Source organism: Kryptolebias marmoratus, linkage group LG22 (assembly GCF_001649575.2).
Source record: "Kryptolebias marmoratus isolate JLee-2015 linkage group LG22, ASM164957v2, whole genome shotgun sequence".
In the NCBI taxonomy this organism is placed as follows: Eukaryota; Metazoa; Chordata; class Actinopteri; order Cyprinodontiformes; family Rivulidae; genus Kryptolebias; species Kryptolebias marmoratus.
Genome location: NC_051451.1, coordinates 4,411,299 through 4,428,405, shown reverse-complemented (window position 1 = coordinate 4,428,405; position 17,107 = coordinate 4,411,299). Strand labels below are relative to the sequence as shown.

Genomic DNA, 17,107 nt, shown 5'->3' with positions numbered 1-17,107 from the left:
CTGGCCTGGGAACGCCTTGGGATTCCCCCGGAGGAGCTGGCCCAAGTGGCTGGGGAGAGGGAAGTCTGGGTCTCCCTGCTTAGGCTGCTACCTCCACGACTCGACCCCAGATAAGCGGAAGAAGATGGATGGAAGGATGGACGGACGGACGGACGGACGGATGGATGGATGGATAAACTTAGCCTACACAGATATGCTATATTAGCTAATTTCAGTCAGTCAGTTTTGCATTTACAAAAATAAATGTTGGCGTGGTAGTAGCTGAGAGTCATCTTCAACACAAACTCAAAAAGTACAGATTGCACAAGAGCTCACAGTATTGCATGGGAGATTGCATAAGTTTAGTTTTGAGATTTGATCAAACTAGTTGTATAATTTTCTGACAAAAGATAATTAAAATCTTTGACATAAAAGGCGTCGGGTAATATGCATTCCCTCAAGGAATAAATCCCACTGAGTCTTAAAGCACCAAAACATGTAATGATACACTGACAGAAAAAGATAAAAGCACAAACAGACACACTTGCTTTGTTGTGTCTTCATGCCCACTAAGGTTTGCTTTCAGAGGTGATGTGTTATTTATTACTTAGATGTAAAATACAGATTTACATTAGGTCTGTGATTTTACAGCATTTTACCAGCTGAGAATAATCGGCTAAGTGGAAAAACCCATAACCCTCTAAGCTTTTAAACTGTATGTATTGTGCTTGTACAAGACATCTATATGATGCTGTTTCTGCAAAAATTTCAGCAAAGTCCAAGCAGCAAAAAATATTTCATTAACAATTATTTGTGAATGACTGCAAAATCAAATCAAAGACCTAGCATTCCTTAAAGTAAAGTACATTACTTGCACCCTTTTATGCCAGCGTTTTAGACTAAATTATCTTATGTTAAGAAATGACATTATAGCTGTTTTGCTCAATCCTGAAAAATGTCATGAGTGATCCCACACAATGCAATATTTTAGCGGTTTGAGTTTGTGTTGTGGATGACACTAAGATATTATTGTGTTACATTCTTGCTCACTAATGTAAAATTGATTGAGTTTCATCCAATTTTTGTGTTTGCAAAGGTTGATTATCGGTGGTGGTCATCCTAAATCAGGTCGATTCCAAAAGTTAATCAGCTGTAAATGTACATCCGATAATTACTTTCTGAAGATCTAATCAAAATATGTCTAGTGGTTCATGTGATATGTTGCTAACACAACAGGCAAGCAAATGCATGCACAGACATAGGCAAAACCATTATCATCCACCTTTCTCTTTTCAGCAGCGGGCGATAACAAAGAAATATGCATCTTTCTTCAAAGAATAATAGGACTTCGATTTCTTTCTAATCTGTTGCAGAAATTACAATCTATATTTCACAGCACAAATCCTAAAATTGCCTTTTGCAGACCTGCAATGATTAATGATTAATGACAGAAAGAAAAGGCAGTGATGTTACAGATGAAGATCATGTGTAAGATGAGCAGCTGAAAAAAGGCTGACATGTTCAGGGGCGTCACTGAAAGCAGGTGTTCAGCTTGCTGCAGCTTGAGTCGAAACAGCTGTGTGTCTGGGTTCCTCTGGAGATCAGAGACACCAGCTTTATTATGGAATCACAGGAACCTCATACAACTTGAGGCTGCTTATTGACGAAACCATAAAACTCTTAGAAAGTCCTATAAAATTACACACTCCTGTTTTGCACTTGTACTCCAAATAATTAATGACAAAACTTTAGAAAAAGCTCTTGTATGATCTATTAGCACTCAGATTATGTGCTATAATAGTTAATGGTAACGTTTTAAAAACAGATCTCGCATAATCAGTTAACGCTCAGTGTATGAGCTCAAAATGACTCCCAGCTACTACCAATACGACTCTTACCTCCAATATCTGTAAAACTGGCTAAGTTATAGCCATTTTTGTGTTTTTTGTGTTCAACTGGCTGGAGCCACCCTCCTGAATCAGACTGACTCCAACAGATAATCAGTTATAAATGAATATCCAATAACGACTTTCTGAAAGTTTCAATAAAATCAATTCAATAGTTTATGAAATATTCTGCTAACAGACACACATACATATGAAGTTATGCACTGAATTAGACCTACATTAGCATAATTTAAAGATCAAAAATCTTAAAAATATTTTTATATAGGCCTCCTTTTAATTAATTTATTAACACCTTCTTTGACTGTTCATTTCAGCAGATTCTGTCTGAGTGATTAAAAACAAGCTGTAATCCGTTGAGCCTCAGGCTTTGCCCTTTAATTTCCACACAAAAAAGAAAAGAGGCTGAGTGACCCCATGCTCCGAGTTCCTGTCCCTGCTACCCACTGATTAACCTTTGACCTCTGTGGCCTCAACACTTAACCCCTCCATTTCCCCCTCCTGCTACATGACTCCCTAGAAGAAACAGCCCTCCTTCATGTCTCGTCCATGTTAACTGTGCATTATTCTTTATCACATTCACAATAACTTCACATTACTTTACATTCCTTGAAGAAAGGCATATCACTGCCTTTCATGTCAGAGGTTTAGAGTAAAACCATTTTATGGTGAGAAATTATAGAGATATTACCATTTTTGTCAAACCTTGAAAATAACATTATGCACAATCTCATGCAATATTTTATCTTAATATGTTTGTACTTGCTGTTTGTGTTTGTGTCCCAACAACTACCACACCACAGCATATAGCCCAATATCTCTAAAATGGACGCACTGACATTATTATGTAAGCTAAATGTACACCCACTGATTCCTTTCTGAGAATTTTAAATAAATTTGTCCAGTAGTTCATGAGATATTTTGCTAACAAACAAACACAGTTGACTGTAATAGGTAATGACAAAGTTTTGAAAACAGATTTTACATGATCAGTTAGTGCTTGGAGTATGTGTTGTGAATTACTTTCATGTTATCTTGATATCTAAAATGGACTGAGATGTGAACATTTTTGCATGGCTTGTTTGTTGTGGCCATTTTTGAAGCAACCATTTTAACCATTTTAAAAATGACCAAAAACATTACAACTCTGCCTTCGGCTTTGGCAATGGGTAAAAATAAAAATCACTAAAAGTCACTAGACAGGCCCTCAGATTTAAAAAAGCCAAATGACGACACAAACCTGACCTGAAGGGTAAAACTTGGTTACATGGGGTCCAAAGCCAAAAGCCAACCTCAGTCAATTTTTATTGTAAAAAAAATTAATACATAAATTCAAATTGATTTTCGTGTGTAATATGCAAATTATTTTTAGATAGATATATGAATGACTTTTTTTCAAGACATAATATATAGAATTTAGACAAAAATAATAATAATAATTTAAATTTTAATTCACATAATTAGCATTAATGTCCAAGTACAGTCAGTTTTTGAAGCATCAGAGACAACAAAACTCAATCTGTCACAGACTGTTGGGCCATTTAGAATATGTGGTGGGCCAGACAAAATGCAACAACGACCTTATCTGACCAACAGGCTTTGAATTTCACACATGAACCTGATTAAGATTAATCTCAACACCAACACTCTGATCCCGACACACTGAAGCAGAAACTAGAATACAGATTGTGACATTTCCCATCTTAGTTTTCTAATTTTAATTACTAGTTAAAAATGTTTGTAATTTGATCATTGAAGCAACCTCTCAAATTTTGTGTTACAGTGTTTAATATCCTATAAAACTAAATAAACATGCACTCTAACACCAAAATGTTTTTACATAAACTGATCCTGTTCCATTTTGTGAACTCACAGCCGTGTCTGTAAACACGTGACTTGACTCGCTGGGACAGTGTGGCACATGAAAAGTGACATTTAGGACATGCTAAGAGAAGTGATGAGAAATTTAAAATATTTACAAAGTTGGCATTGCGTAGATTTTTTAGAAGCAAACCATAAGCAGTCGGTTTTCCAAGATTGTTCTTATCTGAACAAGAAATGTTGCAGAAATCCCTCCAAACAGGGATATGCCACCTCTACAATCAAAAGAGACGTTTCTTCACCTTTTCCCACTAAATAAAATATGCCCAGACCTGCAAAATCTACTTGAAAATTGAAATAAAAATGTAAAAAAATAAATATTGCAACTATGTTTTTTAAATACTACATATACAAAACTAGTTTGTTACATTTTGAAATTAAACAACTACAATAAACTGTTGACATTTATCAGTATTTTTACTTTCAAGGCAAAGAAAAAGACAAAACTAATGAAGAGGGGGAAACCATTTTCTGTGACAAAACCACCACTGAATTACGGAGGTCTGTGCGAGTTCTTATTATATATTTATTTTTGTGGAAAATTAATAGGTACCACATTTTGAAGAAAATATTAAAATAAAGCATCATTTTGAATTCTAGTAAAATATTTGAGCAAATATAAAAATTAAATTCTGTAATGAAAACTGATACCTTCATTTACTTTAATTAAACATTTATGAAAGATAAAATTTTAAATCTAATAGTGTGAATGCTGATTCAGTTTTCCTGTTTTTTTTACCTACTACTACATCCTCTGTGCTATTTTAGCTGTTCATATATCACATTGTTCAGCTCATTCAGGAGATGGGTGCTATGACTTAGGGTTTTTATCACTTTTATAATTGACAAATTATTATTTTCCCTAAAGAAATACATTGATTTTATAAAATCCCTTTAAAAAAACAGTTCTATGTGAGATATGCTTTAGTATACTTGCTGTTTTTTTCTTTCTATTTACTTGTATTACTTTCTACTTTTAGCTAGGATTTTGCTACTTTGTCTTTACCCAGCTATTTGCTACTTATAGCTTTTAGCTAACCTTTTGCTACTTTTAGCGAACCTTTTGCTGCTGTTACCTAATGTTTTGCTACTTTCAGCTTTCATTGTCCACACTGTATTTTCACAGAAAATGCAATTTTTCTAATTCTCACTGATCTCAAAATGAACTTTTTTTGCAGAACACCTGATTTCAATAACTTATGATAGAGTAATATGTTTGCTTTTTTCCCCTTCTCATTATCTGCTGTAAATGTGTTAAAATGCCTAATTTGACCGTGGATTTCAGTGACAGACATTGCATGGCTGAAAGTTAAATTCATATTGTGCTAAACAAGTTAACAAACTACGACGGATAAGTGAGTGATGTTTTGTTTCTTGTCTTAATAGAATCATTTTTTCACAGATTGAAAAAGAGTAGACAACAGAACTGCAACAATTAGCTTCTCCTATTACTGTTCTAAACAGAAATCCTAAATCAGCTGCAGAGGATTCAAAGAGCCACAGATTACAGACCTCTGATTTAAGATAAAAGACAGAAACAACTTTTTTTGTTTCCTAACACAATAGGTCAAAAACATTAGCCTTGTTCTCCAACAATGAGGAAGCATGATGTTTGATTTGACAGAGCGTTTATCACCTGCTGCACGGCAACAGAAATCTAAGCGCTGCATGTCTCTGAGAGGCAGCAAAGAAGGGAATAAGATTGCCATCTAGAGGCTTGAGTCTCTGTAACACTCAGCTGTGAGCAGGAAATGCTTGTCATGCTTTTACTCTTCTTAACATTCAAACAGACATGAGACAAAACTATGTCTACAAAACCAAACACACACAGATCTTAGCATTGAAAGCTGCTTGCTGGGACTCAGGTCACTTCCAGCCCCACATGCAGGGTGAGAACAAGAGGAAGAAGTTTAACTCCACAGTGTTGTGTGTTTTTGTCCCAGCTGAGACAGGTAAGGAGAGAAACACTGATAAAATACGAAGGAGAGGATTGAAAACAAAGTGGGATAGTCCTCGTTCTTACCAATTATGGGAGCCAGACGGAAGATATCAGACAGCCGGCTGTTTACTGCTTCGTACGGAGACTCCTCCACGAAGTCATTACCTGAAACGAAAGCATAACATGCAGCAGAAAGTTGGATAGATCGTTTCAACCCCCACCCTCATTCTGTTTGTTTATCATCTCTCCAGGCCTCACATTGGCCTCCATGTGACATGGGTTATTTGGGTCAGTCAATATCCGTGCTGGCACCAAGCCACACGCCTGATTAGGCAGGTTGGTCAGCTGTGTTGCACAACTGGAGTGGGCCTCACGGATGAGGAGCGAGATGCAGTTTAGGGATTTAAAGGCCACCCCCCATTGTTTAAGACGGCACAGCCTGCACTGAGGGGCGTCAGGCTCCATTAGTCTCTAATGAGGAGACTTAGAAGGTTGAGACGTAGACCTTGACTCTGAAACGAGTCCAGGGCCAGGTTTGAAGAAATCCTAGTGTTGGTTTTCTAGGTGTTCGTTGTAGGGAGGGTCACAGTGGTGAGCAGAGAGGGCAAGGTTGGTGTTGACTATCAGGCCCCCCTCCTCCATTCAGTCATGGAAGGAAGGATCATCTCTCAAATGCATGGGACCTATGAAGAGCATCCATTTTAAAGCTCTTCAATGCAATACAATCTGCTCGCCTTTTGCCTTTCAGCAAAAAGCAATAATGTTTTTGCCTCTGTGAGTGTGTGTGTGTTTGGTTATTAGCAAAATATCTCATGAACCAGTTCATGCATTTTAATGAAACTATTAGAAAGTAATCAATGTATGTACGTTTACAACTGATTAATGTTTGGAATCAACCACAGCTTATCAACTTTAACAAACAAAATAACTATAATTCAGTCAGTTTTACATACACTGAGTTAAATGTGATCGTGGTGGTAGCTGAGAGCCACCCTCAATAAATACTTTGAGTACTAATTGATTGGGTGAGAATTTTGTTAAAAACTTTGGCATTAAAGATTGGAGGTAACTCTTTCTGTCAACAAAAAAATTATTGTAAACCACCAGATGGATTTTTAATGAAACTTAAAGAAAGTAATCATTGGATGTACATTTAAAGCTTATTTCTGTTTTAGAGTCAACCTGCTTTAAGGTGGCCACCACAGCCAACTGAACATTGGAACCAAAAAATGGCTATACCTCAATTAGTTTAGATATTAAGCTTAAATTTGTTGCCCTGAACATATACACTAAGCACTACACATTCGGCAGAATCTTTGCTTAAAAACTTTTGGAATCTGTTAGAGAAAATATCTTATGAACCAGTGCACAGATCTTAATAAAACTCTTAGAAAGTAATCATTGGATGTCCATCTACAAATTAACAAGTTTTGGAATCAACCCAGGTCAAGATGGCTGCCACATCTATGCAAACTAGCCAACTTAAAAATGGTTAAATCTCAGTCAATTTTGCAGACACTGAGCTCAAATTTGGTGTGGTAGTAAATGAAAGTCATCCTCAGAACATATCCTAAGAGCAAACAAATGATGATCTGAGTCTAAAACTGTTGCATGAAAGGCAGTGGTTGATATGCATTCCCACATGCACACAGAAACCCACCTTGTAGAGTCTGGTAAATGCTCCAGTAGATCCGCAGGCAGTTCTTCTCCTTCTTCATGCCCCTCTTGCAGCGGCAGCGGTACAGCTGGCTCTGCTTCAGCGCCTCCATGGCGCTCCGGCACTCGTCCTTCGCCTCCAGGCCGGTCCCCAGGCCGGTCCCCAGGCTGAAGTTGGTCTCCTTGCCGCCGGCCACGCACTGCCTCATGGTGCGGTACTTGGAGCTGCACGCCTGCTCCCGCAGACACTGCTCGCTGGCCCGCACGCAGTCCAGCCGCGTGGCCCCGGCGCGCACATTCTCCTGCGCGTGACACCACGCACCTGGAAGCAAAGTTTACAAACAAAATAAAACTCCAAATCTTTAGCTTTTAGTTCTTTCTGCTTTGATCACTTATATGCTGTAAACACCGAGCGCTTCGGTTCTTTCCAAGCTGTCTTCGCTGATCAAAACATGAAAACAGATAGGTCGCCACAGTGTTCACAGTCAGATGATTTCAACTTTTGAGCTCCTGTCAGTTAAATGTCGAGTAAATATGCTGACTTTTTAACTTTTGGAACAGTTTGTCCCCGGACCTCCACCGGTCAGAATCTGTCTAATAACAAGCATATTTTCCATCAAGCGATCATCGCTGCCGTTCAACTTACCCAGAAGAGGCAGAACACCATACAGCGCAGCGAAGATCATCGTTTTCCTGTGCGTGTGCAACAAATGAACAAAAAGCTCTCGGTCGAAGAAAATGTTACGAACTAAAACAGACTTAGTTTAATTCCCAGGGTACTTTCACTGGATGTAAATCCACGAAAAACGTGCCGCGCTTCGCTGAGGAGAGAATAGATCCAGCTCGACTCGTGCACCAAAAACAAACAACAACAACAAAGAGTGTCCGGTCAGGATTTTAAGTCACTTTTTTGAGTGTGGACCGAGCAGAAATGGTGCTCCTGTCCTCTCAGAACCAGCAGTCCGGTCCCGTCCAGCCTATGGGATGCTGCTGCTGAGCCGCGCGCACAGCCCAACTGAAGTCCCGCTGCTTGGCTGTTCATCAGCGGGGGAGCGCGCGCGTCAGCTCCCCCACCCACACACACACACACACACACACATCAGCCATCAGCTACATTAACAAGGTTGGAGCTTCACATCAGGACGACACTCACTATTCATCAGAACTTGAATCATGCCAACTTTCTTTCAATTTCAATAAACTTGATTTCACTTTCCTCTGAGTACATACAACAAAAACACTCCTTTTGGTTAGTTTACAAAGTAAACTCCTCAAATTGAAGGCCTTGCATTCTTTGAAGGAATGTATATCACTAACTGCCTTTAGAGTATGTGTTGGGGATCAGCCTCAGCTACTACCACACCAAAGTTTATCACAATATTGGAAAACTGACTGACTTCCAGGCATTTTAGTGCTTTCTAAGGTCAACTGGCTGTTGAGGGCATGTGGTATGGAATTGACTCCAAAAGTTAATCAGTTGTAGCTGTGCATCCAGTTTACATTCTGAGATATTCATTAAAATTCTTCCAGTGATTCATGAGAAATTTTGCTAACAGATGCACAGGACTAAAATAATGCTACAATTTCAAGCAAAGGTTTTACACAGTGCACTTGAAGAATGTGCTGTGAATGACTCAGCTACTGCCAACCTAGATTTTAGCACAATATCTGTAAAATAGACTGAAATCAACCATTTCTGTATTTTCTAAGGTCAGGTGGATGTTAGGCCATCTTGAACTGTATAGTGTTGGCTCTTAAAGTTAATCAGCTGTAGATGTACATCCAATGATTGCTTCATGAACTTTTCAACAAAATCCATCCAGTGGTTCATGTGATTTCTTGCTAATAGAACGGCAGAGTTGACATCAATAGTTAATGGTAAAATTTTAAACAAAGAGCTCGATCAATATGTTAGCACTCAAAATATGTGTTGGATTTATAACCTTTTTTGTGTTTCGGGTCAGTTGGCTGTGTTTGTCACTTTGAATCAGGCTGATTTTAAAACAACATTCAGACATAGATGTTCATTTATTCATAACTTTCTGGTAGTTTCATTCAAATCCATTTAGTATTTCATGAAACATTTTGCCAAAAGTCAAACATAAACACGGGCAAATACATTATTGCCTTTCACCTTTCAACAGCAGGCAATAGTTAGAGGGTATGAATGAATGCAAAAGGTCAAAATAAAATAATTCTTTATGAGTGCAGACTGCATGAGCCTGCAGTGCATGTTTATGGCCTAATTAAAAAAGCAGCAAAGCGTCACTAATATGGCTCATATATTTGAACTGAAAACCTTGTTAAACAGAAGTGTTACTCAAAATGATAGACATGTTTCAGCTGTAATCCTGGGTTTGTGTGTCTCCTTCGTTTTCTGTCATGTTAATCCCATTTGGAACTGAAACAACTACCAAACGTTGCATGTTCTATGAAATGCTGAGTGACTTAAAACATCCTGAAACCCTCAAAAGAGAGGGAGAGAAACAGACAGGTAGAGAAGCCCTTGTAACCACGAGAGGGTTAAATTACTTTGCTGAATTTTGCTGAAAAAGGTGAGTTGAATAACAGCTGAACCTTCGATGTTAGTTTTTTTGTTTGTTTGTTTTTTAAGGCAGACAGAAATATCACAAAGACAGAAAAAGAATAAGAAGATGTTAAAAGACAAAAAGGAAGTGTAAATAGATAAAAACAAAGCAGGACACATAAGAAGGCTAAAAGGAATCACAAGACTAAAGACAGAAAGAGCACATAAGAAAAAAGCTTGCATAAGGAGTCTAAAAAGAACACATAAGAAGACTAAAAGTACTCATAAGTATACACAATAAACAAAGGCTGTGTAAGGACACTTAAAAAAAGACATAAGGAGACAAAAAGGATAAAAAGAATGTGCAGTTTGTCAAAAAGAAACCTTAAGGAAAGAAAAGACAAATGACGAAAGAAACCACAAGGAGACACAAATAGAGCAAGTCTGCTGAAGGAGATTTACAGAAGTACAAAGTTTTTGAAGGATTTGAAAAGATATCAATGCATTTCAATGAGAAAAAAATGTAAACAAGTTAAATAATTCAAAAAGTATAAAAGTTACAAAAAACAAAAGTCATAGCCCTAATGTCCTGAACGAGCTGAATGTTTTGATCTCTGATTGGCTGAAATGGTTGAAAGTATACTGAAATAATTAGAGAGAAATGTAGTGAAGAAATGACAAACAGGGAAACAGCAGCATTTTTAAGGATAGCAGAAGGCTTAATATGAAGTAACAAAAAAACAAACAAACAAACAAAAAAAAAGGCAATGAAAGCTGATGCCTATTAAATGTGATTCAACTGAGGGAAACTAGCCATCAGTCAAACAAGTGGACACTGTGAGACAGTCTCCACCTGCTGGTGATGAGGAAACCATGTCTGATCCTTTTAAATCAAACCTCAGGAAATATATATTTATTTCTTCTTTTTTTTTTTTGGATTGGTAACTTGAAATCCAATATGATGATGGCCACATGGATGATGCATCCTTGTGACTCTGCCTTCACCCCATTGATTGCCCATAAAGTCCATTCGGAAGCTAATCCACTCAGGTAAATTCATGGGAGCTGTCAATGAGCCTCTGTGCATTAAAACACAGGGCTGATCAATCAGGAAGGCTTGAGCCCATACGGTAAATCTGGAACAGAAAGGGAACAGAATGTCAGAGTGTGATCCCTCAGTGAAAAGACGTATTAAATACAGATGAATCATTCCTGCAGAGTACAGTCATTTTTGAAAAATTAAAGGCCTAGCATGCCTTGAAGGATTGTATACAGCCTACTGACTTTCATACCAGTTTAGACTAAAATCCTTTTATGATCAGCTATAGCCGTTTTGGTCACGCTTTCTAAATTATGTTATGCACAGTCTCATGCCATATTGCAAAAATACATGTTATGAATGAGGCTAAAATTCTACCACACCAAATTTTAGCTCAAGATGTGTAAAACTGAAATGAACTGAATTGACTCCAAAAGTTAATAAGTTGATGTACACCCATTGATTACTTTCTGAATGTTACATTCAAACATGTCCATTGGTTTATAAGACATTTTGCTAACATGGTAAATGGCTTGCACTTATATAGCGCTTTATCTAGTCCAAGGACCCCAAAGCGCTTTACACTACAATCATTCACCCATTCATCCACACATTCACACACTGATGGCGGTAAGCTACATTGTAGCCACAGCTGCCCTGGGGCAGGCTGACAGAAGTGAGGCTGCCATCACACCGGCGCCACCGAGCCCTCTGACCACCACCAGTAGGCAAGGCGGGTGAAGTGTCTTGCCCAAGGACACAACGGCTGAGACAGCCGGAGCGGGAGCTCGAACCAGCAACCCTCCGATTACAGGACAAACCCCTACCTCCTGAGCCACTGCCGCCAAACAGACAGTTGATCCCAATAATTAATGGCTTAGTTTTAAAAACAGATCTTGTGCAGTCAATTAGTGCTCAATCCGAGTATATTTTCAAAATGACTCTCATATGCTACCATCCCAAATCTGTAAACTTCAATGACTTAGAATCATTTTTGTCTTGGCCAGGGCCGATTAGCTGTGGCAGACATCATAAATTGGGGTGACTCCAAAAGAAAATCAGTGAAAAATTTACATTCAATCGTTGCTTTCTGAGAGTTTGACCAAAATCTGCCCAGTGGTTCGTGACATATTTTGCTAACAAACAGGTTTAGTACTATAAGGTAATGCCAAAATTTTAAGCAAAAAATGTTGGTAAATATGTAGTTTAAGTTACGAGTGACTGTCACCTACTCCCACACCAAAATTTAGCTGAGTTAGAGCCATTTTGTGCTTTCTGACTTCAGTTTGCTGTGGCAGCCATCTTGTATTGTGTTGTCTCCAAAAGTTACTGATTTGCAGATACAGCAGCTGATTACTGTCTGAAAGTTTTATTAAAATCCTTCCAGTAGTTTATAAGATATTTTGCTAACAAACAAAGTTCCAATAGTTATTGTTATAGTCTTGAAAACAAATCTTGTGTGATTAGTAAATACTAAAGTATTTGTTGGATATGACTCTAAGCACTTTGAGTCGCCTTGTGCTGAAAAGTGCTATATAAATAAATGTACCTACCTCAGCTACAACCACACCAAATTTTCGCTCCATAGCTGTAAAATTAGCTGAGTTACAGATTTCTTTTTTTTTTTTTTTTTGCTTAGCTATGAAGGCCATCTTAAACTGGATTGACTCCAAAGTTAATCCACTGTATGTCCAATAATTGCTTTCAGAAAATTTCATTAAAATCTGTCCACCTGTTCAGGAGATCTTTGCTAACACTACAGACAAATGAACACTTACAAAGATGCAAACAAAAACAACCTCACCACTTCTCCTTTGAATGATCATAAAACTGACTCTTCAGTTTCGTTGAACGGGTATGCCACAGGCTGGTGCCCATTGTTATTTTCCCAGAGAACCTGAGTGGAAAACACAGAGAACAAGATCAAATGAATGACAGGCTCCTGCTTCTATATGGGGTAATTGTCTGCTTCCAATATGATGAGTCTGCTGTTCTGAAGTCTCTACAGAGAACCCTGCCAGTCAGTGGGAAGCTCTGTCTGGTGATTTATGAAAAGCCTCAATCAATACATGATATTCATTTTGCAAATGAACCTCAGAATGATGTAGTCCTCAGGTCATCTGACATCAGTAATGTGCTTCATGGCACCAGATCAGAAGCTCCGGGTCCTGGTGATAGTGTTAGGAGACAAGTGGGCAAAGTCACGAACTGTGGGACCTAATGGATTACTGAAAAAGTTGAAAAAATGGAAAAATCTCTCTTTGAAACACGTCAGGAATTATTTCCCCAAAAACATTAAAATGTCTTTATGCCATCACCAAAAGCTGAAAAAAAGGCAATAATGATTTTGCCCGTGTCTGTCTGTCTGTTAGCAAGATATTTCATAAGCCACTTCTTGAATTTTAATGAAACTTGCAGAAAGTACCACTGTACATGTGCACAATGATTAACCTTTAGAGTCAACCCAATTCAAGATAGCCAGCACAATCAACTGACCATAGAAAACACAAAAATGTCTACAATTCAGTAAGTTTTACAGTTATTGACCAAGTTTGGTGTAGCAGTAGCTGAGACTTATCTCCGACACATTTTCTGAGTGATAACGGATTGTGCAACATCTTTGTTTAAACTTTTGTTATTGAAAATGCAGAGTCAATTCTGATTTTCTGTTAGCAAAACAGCTCATGGACCACTGGACAAATTTTAATGAATATTTTAGGGAATAATCACCGGGTATGCATTTCCAAATGATTGTTTAGAGCCAGCTCTATTTAAGATGGCTGCCATAGCCAACACAACCTAAAATGCACAAATTAGTGATAATTTAGTCAGTTTTACAGATATTACACTAAGATTTGGTTGTAGCTGAGCATCATTCACAATGCATACTTTTAGTGCTACTCAGTGTGCAAAATCTTTGCTTAAAACTTTTGCATACAATTTTGAAGTCAATCCTGTGTCTGTTAGTAAAATATCCTATGAACCACTTGACAGATTTAATTGAACTTGCAGAAAGTAATCTTTGAATGTACACCTACAACTGATTAACTTTTAGAGTCAGTCCAATTCAAGGTGGGTCGGACAGCTAACCTTAGCCAACAAAACTATAATTTAATTACAGATACTGAGCTAAAATTTGGCATTTTAGTAACATGACAAAGCAGTTCTTTAATGATTTAATATGCTGATTATTTATAACACCTGTTTGTCAATATTTTCTTCTGTGCCTGTCAAAATTAGTAGCTTGCTGAAACCCCTGAGGCAGGCAGTTGTAACAAAATATCAACCTGCACATATAAGTTTTTAACATATCAATAGTATAATATTGTTATTTTCATGGTTTGAACAAAATAGGTATAACTTTGTTATCTCTAAACAAAAGGCAACTTTATTATATTCATTCAAGGAATGCTTGGTGTTTAATTATATGTTGTATATGTTGTATATATATTGTGTAAATGTTCTAGTAAAATACAATAAAAAAAAAGCATTCAATATGCCCATTTTGGCATGGGGGATTTGATATAAGGACATTTTGCTTTGAAAAGCCGGTCAACTATTATATGACAAACTGTCTTGCCATAGCGGCAAGGGCACAGAGTACGTGTGCAGTCACAGAGCTAACCAGCGAAGCTATCAGTTAGCTTTAAGTATTATATTATTTCTTTGACTTTTAGTTACTTAGGTACCGAGTAAAAATGAGTTTAGACTCACTGTTCCAACACATCCTGCTCACTGAACAGCAAATGACCGAACAAACACAGAAATTCAAAGACGGTAGTATGATTTTAACTAGCTACAACAGCATAAATTAGCCACTCCTTAACATTTGAAGATTAGTTACACTCACTGTCTAAGCTAATACTTGACCTTGTTTTGTTCATGGCTATAAGTCGATAATTACTGAACCTTCATTTTAGTTAAAGTAGCCATCATCAGATGTAACGAGAGGATCAAGAGCACAACCGAAAATTATCAGCATGCAAAACGGGAACTGGATCAAAAGGTGAGTTTTACGGATAACTGTTCATTTATGGCAATTAAACTAGATTTGCATAAGATTTATTTATTAACAAACCCTTTTAAATGTTAAACGTCCAGCATTCCTTGAAATAATTCTTATCACCCATGGCTTTTCATGCCAGAGTTTTAAATCAAGATCACTTTATGATGTGAAAATACCATCGAGTTAAAAACTGAGAGGGAGCACTCACGTGACCATGACTCAGTCGCCGCCATTATTAAAACAGGAATCAGTGGTCTTGTTGTAGCAGCATGCCTGAGTCCTGTGTATACTATAACTGCACCAATAAACGAAAAAAGCAAGAACTTAGTCAATTTATCAAAAAAAAAAAAAAACTACATTCAAAACGTATTAACACATGATAAATCTACTATGTTCACTGACACTTTCTGGCTTTGCTTTTTATACTAAATTTATGTGATTAACTGCTGTTGCATGAAGGAATAATTTGAATATAGAATTAAAGTGTACATATCCTGATTTCCCTGAAGCTTCAGCTCCTTCCAATCTGGATCCTGCAACATATTATTGTGATGTTTTTAATTGTGAAGCATGTTTTACTTTTACACTAGTATTGTTTCTATAGTTTGTAAAGACAGGATGTTGCGATCACGACTTACAGGCCTGTATGTTGACAATCCATCTGTCCAATTTACATTCTCCTAACTTTAGCTTCCCTGCTGACTTCTCCACTGCCTTGTTCAGCTTTCATTGTGTTCATTCCATGTAGCTGACATGATTTTACATCAGTGTGTTGCATAGCTGAAGACCTACATAATTTCAAAGATGAAATGTCCTCTCAATGACGCACATGTGTTTGGTGACATTGCTCCTGTTTTGGCAGCCATTTTGGATCCTCCACCATGTCAGTATGGAGGACTGAAACAGAAATAGATATTTTTTGTTTTGCCTTTTCCTTATACAAGCGTTTGTTCTTTTGTCATTTCCTTGTCTCCTCTTTTTACTTTACCATGTGCATTTCTGCCTCAATATGCAAATGAGGAGGCTGTCTTCTTGGTCCAGCTCCTCTCCTATTGGTCAATAACCAGGAAGGAGCAGGATCCATGTGCAGATCGATTGTGCATGCCTGCGCTTTCGGCCGTTTCAGGAGAACGTCTAATTAGAGAGGAAGTGAAGTCGTAGCAGAGATGTCTCAGACAGCTGTAGAAGAGTTAAGGCACGTTGCTAGCTTAGCTGAAAGTAAGACAGTCAGTGATGACTATTTATTGTATCCCTTTCCAAAGCACCAGAGCGCAAAGGAGGCGTGATTTAATACCGCTCACAGCCGTGCACGCTCCCTCGTGGGGGCGCACCTGATCTCTTTTCAGCCTGACACCATCTGTCCTTCTTTCAAATGGTGTCAGTTCGGTACGCCTTTACCCCCAGCTGTAGCTGACATGCTGTGGTTAGGGTTGTGGCCGGTTAGTCGCTTTTTTGCCTCCACTCTAAAATCTGACCACTTTTTCTCCACCTCAGCCACTGTCCTCTCTGTCCCACTCACTGAACTAACAGTGATAACAACATTGATCAGCTGGATGGCATGAAATGTTATTTCATGGTTACCAATGGCAACCACAGAGAAAAAAATGAAGAAACTAAATTTCACCGAGGCAGAACTTGATATGCTGCTGAGTGAGGTGAAGGACAGAAAGAGCCACAGTAGTGTGGTTACAAATAAAAGGATGTGTTGTAAGCGACAACACGTTGTTATTCCTGTTAATTCAGTGAGTGGGACAGAGAGGACGGTGGCCGAGGTGAAGAAAAAGTGGTCAGATTTTAGGTTGGAGGCAAAAAAAAAACGATTAACCGGCCACCGCCAGAGCATGTCAGCTACAGGTGGGGGTAGTGCTGGGCGATATAACGATACATATCGTGGGGACGATAGAAAAGTGTCTATTGTGATACATTTTCTTCTATCGTCTCTCGTTTCTATCATATTTGTATCATATTTGTATCAATGATTCATGTAAATATTTCATAACGTAGGCTACGACGAATGTATTAGTGTTGTCACTTTGCATACATTCAGTTTATATAAGTGATAAATAAGAAGAACCTCCGTTTTGCGACATGACGCTGCTTTACGGCAGCAGCTTTCTGTGCGACGCGGTGTTTTCACCATAAGTGCTGAAAGATGGAGACGCAGGAAGCATCAAAC

The 17,107-nt window shown here is 38.1% G+C and overlaps 2 protein-coding genes and 1 long non-coding RNA gene across 3 annotated transcripts in view; 1 reads left to right on the top strand and 2 right to left on the bottom strand.

Annotated features, from left to right (window-relative positions):
- The window catches only part of gfra1a (gdnf family receptor alpha 1a), a 199,591-nt gene extending 191,201 nt beyond the window's left edge, over positions 1-8,390 (bottom strand). The window contains exons 1-3 of the mRNA XM_017436020.3: positions 8,006-8,390; positions 7,364-7,681; positions 5,788-5,868 (exon numbers count right to left, since the gene is read on the bottom strand). Of these exons, the coding sequence (XP_017291509.1) occupies positions 5,788-5,868; positions 7,364-7,681; positions 8,006-8,045 (439 nt within the window). The 5' untranslated portion in view covers positions 8,046-8,390. The remainder of the gene's footprint in view (positions 1-5,787; positions 5,869-7,363; positions 7,682-8,005) is intronic.
- A 978-nt stretch (positions 8,391-9,368) lies between these two features.
- Positions 9,369-13,151, bottom strand: LOC112451387. Its single transcript, XR_003040207.2, has 3 exons — positions 13,019-13,151; positions 12,730-12,822; positions 9,369-11,022 (listed from the first exon to the last, which is right to left on the bottom strand). It is a non-coding gene; the product is annotated as an uncharacterized LOC112451387 (long non-coding RNA).
- A 1,323-nt stretch (positions 13,152-14,474) lies between these two features.
- ccdc172 (coiled-coil domain containing 172) overlaps positions 14,475-17,107 on the top strand; it is a 32,706-nt gene continuing 30,073 nt past the window's right edge. Inside the window, exons 1-2 of the mRNA XM_017436016.3 lie at positions 14,475-14,702; positions 14,846-14,931. Of these exons, the coding sequence (XP_017291505.1) occupies positions 14,624-14,702; positions 14,846-14,931 (165 nt within the window). The 5' untranslated portion in view covers positions 14,475-14,623. The remainder of the gene's footprint in view (positions 14,703-14,845; positions 14,932-17,107) is intronic.